This window comes from Penaeus chinensis, chromosome 34, assembly GCF_019202785.1.
Source record: "Penaeus chinensis breed Huanghai No. 1 chromosome 34, ASM1920278v2, whole genome shotgun sequence".
Lineage (NCBI taxonomy): Eukaryota > Metazoa > Arthropoda > Malacostraca > Decapoda > Penaeidae > Penaeus > Penaeus chinensis.
In genome coordinates this window covers 9934502-9941283 of record NC_061852.1, presented here as the reverse complement: position 1 = coordinate 9941283, position 6782 = coordinate 9934502, and the positions used below count along the sequence as shown (strand labels likewise).

Here is a 6782-nt window from a genome sequence, read left to right as displayed (position 1 = left end):
AAGTGCTTCGATTAATGTTTCAAGCTCTAATAACTCTGCTCATGGCGCGACCGATCAACGCAATTTAAATAATTTCCTGATTGATAAAGATAACATCATTGCACGTTCCTCATCGTCACCAATCAATAACCATATCCCCTTCTATACCTAATTTTTTAAAACGTTTATACACAATAACAATTGGGTTATATGCATATAGCCAATACAAAAGTTAGAGTACACACCATTGTCAACATATGCTCTTCATAAACCACAAGGAACTTTAACACATTTTTACGTTCTGTGGGTCGTTTTCATCACTCTTAAATACATAACGATAAAGAAATTAGGGAAGTGTTCATTGGAAAATTAACAAATGGAACGAAAAATGAAGGCATCATTTCCACAACTTAAAAAATAAATCTTCATTACCTTCGTTATCATAAACTACTTTATTTTGATCACTCGGTTGAAACCATTTAAAACCATATAAGGTAACATTGTTGTCTGGAAGTGGTAAGTATATGAACGCACAACAACAAAACATATTTGTTGACCTTGCTAACATAGCATGCGTGAAATTCTGTCATATCACATTAATGGATAAGTGAACAGTTCGGCACAACTAAAATCAGAGAGAATTGCAAATTGTAAATTTGAATACGCGTATGTCAGTGAAAATGAAGCATAAAACAAGCTAAAATCAAAGTTTTTTTTTTTTTTTTTTTTTTTTTTTTTTTTTGATCTGCTCTTTGGTACGACCCACTGATACACGTACCAGAAACAAGCAACTCAAATGACATTTTTTTTGTTAACATATACATAAAAAATAACTACTGATGCATGTATATACACACATTTGCATTTGTTAGCTCATGTACCGAATATAAAATAAATGCATTCAGTAAGATAGACATCCCTCTTTTCATAATGACCAGTGAAGCCTAATTATTTGTTTCACGATTATTACAATAAATAAACTCATCCCCTGCTGTCATTTTTCACATAAAAATATAATAACAGTGAATAAAATATCTATTATGTCAGTGCCGCACTTAAGAGCCAGTGCCTCAGGGTGGTGCCACAAAGCCTATGAAGACTCTATAGGCACTAACAAGTGTCAGCAAACGAGGAGAGAGCAAAAATCGAAAAAAAAAAAAAAAAATGGAAAGGGGACGAAGCAACAGGAGAAATTCTGATTCGCCAACAGTAGGAGCAGAAGAGATAGGCGTTGTGGTTCTAAAGGGAAGGCTTAGGCTGAACTGTACATCACACGGTTGGGACAAGTTGAAATGTGATATAGATATGCATTCATAATTTTGTATGTATTTGAGTGTGTATACATGTATATACATACATACATACCTATATGCATACACACACACACACACACACACACACACACACACATACACACACACACACACACACATATATATATTGTACACACACACACACACACACACACACACACACATATATATATATATATACACACATACGCATATACATATACATATATAATATATATTATATATATAATATATAGATATCTAAAATGTGTATATATGTATATATATATGAGTGTGTATAAATTATATATAATGCACACACACACACACACACACACACACACACACACACACACACACACACACACACACATATATGCATATATATTTATATAGACACAGACAAACACACACACACATATATATGTATATGTCTGTGTGTGCGTGTTTTTGTGTATGTGTGTGTGTGGGTGCTTGCATGTGTTTTTAAAACTCTATATACGAGTATTAATAAATGAATTGCATATACATATTATTGTATGTATGTGTGCATGTATGCTTACATATGTATATATACACATATACATATATATATACATATATATATGTATATATATATACACACACATATCTTTGTGTGTGTATGTATATGTACATGTGCGTCTTTACAGTCACTACGCGACTCAGCACTCCATTACAGAATTGTACATTAAGATCTGTCTAACAGGGCAACCGGTCTAAAATGGGACCAATAGGAGACTAATGAATATTCCTTTTCCTCTCTTTTTAAAAAGCTTCTTATCATAATTTCATAAACAGGATGGTAAACAGATATTTATATATTCATTTATTTATATATATATATTTATATAGAATAGACATAACGGTTCTCTGTACCTATAACTGTGCTACACACGAAGGGGTAAGTAAGTATCTACATGTGTATTTATATCATACTAAACGTACACAATATAACATAGCACTGACTTATGACCTAAGCAATATATCTTTTAGTTTTTTTTTCTCATAATACTCTCTGTTGTAAGGCATGTGAATTACGTGGGTTCAAGTTTAAAAACCCTTTAGCGTATCGCCAACTGTCCACTCCAAACCAGCGACCTCGAATAATTGAAAGATAAAGTGATAAAAATTAGAAGGGGGAAAAAAAAAGTTCTTTGAGATTAAAAAAATGAAAAAAAGTTATTTTTGAGATTATCAAAAAAGAAAAGAAAAAAAAGAAATGATAACGAATTTTTTTTTTTAATCGAATCCATATCTCTATCTCACAGCCTAAAAGAAGGTCCTTTTTTCTCTAACACATAACTTGATAACTAATAATAAAGGTAATATATTGGTACCATCATATTCATCTTTTTTACCGGTATCACCTTCAGTACATACTTTTTTCCTCGCATTTTGAAATACAGAAACGGAATAATGTGCAAAAGCTTATTAAACTTTTATTTGCATATGATAATATAAATAAAGAAAATGTATCATAATAAAGAAAGCAGTCAGCATAAAGGAGGATATGGGAGTCTGACTTTTGAAAAAAAAAAAAATGGTATTGCCTTTAAAAGATAATAATAAAAACCCTGCCAAAGGCCATGGGCAAGGCCAATCAGCGAAGAGTACACACGGAGGATATTCAATTGCAGGGTTTTGATTGGTCCATTTGTTTCCGGGGTATACCTGAAGATGGCACCACAGATACCAGGCGACTTAGTATAAATAAAAAAAGAATTACAGAAGAAACAAAGAAAATATTGACCTTTTCCACCATGACCCACTTTAAGCCAGTTTTATTTGTTTTATACATACACACAAAAATATCTACACAAACCCTGACACATAATTTATGGATTAGGAGGCACTGGAGAGGCAAGAAAAGTACATACATATGACGCTGACACGGTAACAACACAATGATAGACACGGATCCAGAGTAAAGGGGTCACAGCTAATCATTATTATTGTTGTTATTATCATTATTATTATTACGCGACCGATCACTTCAAACAAAATGCCACTAAGGCTTAACATACCTGCATGTTTAAGTGTAAATATAAACCTTATTGGACATTATAGTCGAGAGTCCCACGCCAGAACAGTGATGTGAAAGGACATAAAAGTTGTATTCATATTTTTTTTTCTTTTTTTTCCCGTTTTTTTGGATACTAACAAGACGAGGAATCGGCGTGGAATCCCGGGTTGTGATTGGTCGGCCACTGAGTCCAGGTCGGGGCTGATCCTGCTCACTAGCCAATCAAACACGAGGAAAATGGATGAACAGTCAGATCCTATGAGTTAATACTAGAATGCACTCTTCAAATATATGGATATCTCTACACACAATCGGGCTTCCATTCTTTACGTAATTACAAAATAAATGATAAGCGGAAAAAAGTTCCCAAGCATACCCATTTATGCTACTCTGTGTTAGATGAACACAACACAACTGGAATCCAGTGACTATTCTATAAGACCACATATTAAAACTAATGAAACCTGCTCATTAGTCCTATTAAAAAGATATCTCGACATTATCGGAATTATAAACAAAACACAGGGCACAAATCAACATACCCATTTTCTGGGGTCGATCATGACCCAAACACGGTCACTGGGGATCCCATTTTCTATGTCACTAAAGAAAGTGGGAAATATTGGTAACACTTGCTAGCACTATGTTATTCATCTGTAAATTAATATAGATGAACGGGCGTGGATATTTGCCTGCCAGACCAGGCAAAGTTTAATTTATATAATATTTATACACATTTTTTTCATGGCAGCAACAGTTAGTTTACTTAAAATAATCAATCTAGGTATAAATTATATTAAAATTCACATCATACCGTAGTTCAATACTTATCAGGTCAGAATACGTTTGGTCCGTTTCCAGCTGTTTCAAAAGTGTATTGTACAGAGAAAAACACGAACTTTGGTGAACAGCAACCCAATCACCCTAACTGTCAACTCAATAGGCGGTGTTGCCATCGACTGTCATCTTTTATTTATTCATTTATTATTATTCTTTACAGGGGTTACAAGGAGGAACAGTTTTGCTACTGACTTTCAAGTGGAGACACACACACAGTACAGAAAACAACATTACCACGACCTATTGCCAAGTCTTGCGTTTTCTCGCGAAAGATTCTTGGACTTTCACTCGAAGAAATAGCATCTGCGAATATAACTATGGTCCTGCACACTCACGGGTTCCCACTTCTTTGTTCTTTATAATGTTCACGTATCACTTTCTTCAGCCTTTGAAGAGTCCTGGACACTGTCTTTAGGCGTTTTCACTCTTCCTTCTTTTTTTTTGTTTTGTTTTTTTAAATTTCCCGAGAGATAGAAATAAAAACGAGTAAAGACTTATGCATACCTTTATCTAACGAGAAGAGGGTAGACGAATGCCTTCAGATGCGGAGAATTAGCTCAATTACGCACGTTAGTCTTCACGGAGGTTACACAAAGGGAAACACTTAACGCTTTTCCCTTAGCACTTGTCAAAACCTCTTTCTTCCTTGGTTTTCTGAGGATAAGCAGTTTTTTTTTTTTTTTTTTCATGTTGTTTTCCTTTTGTTTTCAAACTTATTTCGATAAGATAATAAAAAAAAAAAAAAAAAAAAACTCTTTGTGATTCAGTTTCTTGAACCGGATTGGCAAGTGGAGGGAGGGAGTGGGGGCGGGAGTGGGGGGTAGAGCATGGAGGGGAGGGGAGTCTCCACATTGCATCAGGTTCATGCAACGTTGATTACGGAAAGTCTGCGAACGACGTTGTGTGTTTTCTTCCTTTTTTCGGTTGATTGTCCACCTGGTGATCTCTTGACGAAACAGGCCATTAGAGTGGAAGCTAAGGGTATGGGATCTCTCTCTCTCTCTCTCTCTCTCTCTCTCTCTCTCTCTCTCTCTCTCTCTCTTTATCTCTCTCTGTCACACACAAAATCTCCTATTACATACGAAATATTCCTTGAACTCTCCTCGACGCTTATGATTGACTTCGTTTCTCCTCAAAAAAGGAGAATTTTTTTTTTCGCTCGGGAAATCTTCAGTCAGCACCAACCCACAACTCTTTCTTTTTCTTTATAGGCGATTGCATAATGGTTCTATTTATAAACACTCTTGCAAACAGATCAATAGATAAAGCTTATTTTCCGTTCAGAGGTTGCAACTGATGCCATCGGTCGTGCCTACGGTCGGGATATTGCAAAGCATCATACCAGTGACGCAACTCGGTGCCGGTGCTGTCTTGAGAGAGTTGCAAACCACCTGTTAAGGAAAAAGTCGAGAAGAATATTTAAATAAGACGTTTGCAAAGTAAGATTTTTGTCGCTGTTCCTCTCTTGCTTTTCATCTTCAGAATGAGTATAATAAGTGACATAATTTTATTTATCTAATTCATTTAGCTTTTTAATTCGAGTTATGAATTTAAGATAAAAGTGAACAAAACAGATTTTTGTTGTTGTTGTTGCCTTGCTTCTGATATTTAAAATGTTTCCGAACGGAATTAGTGATGTTATTATTTTTTATTTATATATCTATCTATTTTTTGCGATGGTGATGATAATGATCATAGACACGAGAGCAGTAATGGTAAATAGTGGTTATACTAGTAATGATGATCAGATTAAGGTTAATAATGATGATGCAATAACGATAGGGATGGTAGTATAAGTGATGAGTGCAATGATGCAATCATATTAATAATTGATAATGGTAATAATGATAGTTACAGCAATGATGATATTACTAATGATAGTCCAGCAACAATAACAATGACATCAAGAATAAGCGTTGATAATGATAACAATAACAATAATGGTAATGGAGATAATAATAGTAATAGTAGTAGTGGTAGTAGTAGTAGTAGTAGCAGTAGTACTGGTAATAAAATTAATAATAATAATAGTAATAATAGTAATTATAATAATACAAATAATAATAACTATATTAATAATAATAATAATGATAATAATAATAAGGATAATAATAATAGTAATGATAATAACAACAACAATGATGGTAATGATAGTAAAATAACAACGTTAACAACAACAACAACACTAATAATAATAGTAATAATAATAATAAACTAACAGATAGAAGAAACTAACAAAATAGCACACATAGAATAGGATAAGTGAAATTGATGAGTAACGAAAATCCCAAAATCCTAAAATTAAACAATCAAGCAAACAAACAAAAAATCCCAAATCCTAAAAGAGAAAGAAAAGAAAAGAAAAGAAAAGAAAAGAAAAACGAAAAATTCCAAATCCTAAAAGATAAAGAAAAGAAAAGAAAAGAAATGAAAAGAAAAACGAAAAATTCCAAATCCTAAAAGAGAAAGAAAAGAAAAGAAAAGAAAAACGAAAAACCCCAAATCCTTAAAAAAAAAAAAAAAAAAAAAAAAATCCCAATCCCTCCCTCCCTCCTTACCACCTTACCCTCCCTCTAAAAAAGGCAAAAAAAAAGGAAAAAAAACCTCATATTTCGCCCCCCCCCCCC

The 6782-nt window shown here is 33.6% G+C and overlaps 1 protein-coding gene across 1 annotated transcript in view; it reads right to left on the bottom strand.

Moving 5' to 3' along the window:
* Positions 1-1686: 1686 nt before the first annotated feature.
* LOC125043923 (double C2-like domain-containing protein beta) overlaps positions 1687-6782 on the bottom strand; it is a 49643-nt gene continuing 44547 nt past the window's right edge. Inside the window, 1 exon segment of the mRNA XM_047640302.1 lies at positions 1687-5546. Coding sequence (XP_047496258.1) covers positions 5425-5546 — 122 coding nt within the window. The 3' untranslated portion in view covers positions 1687-5424.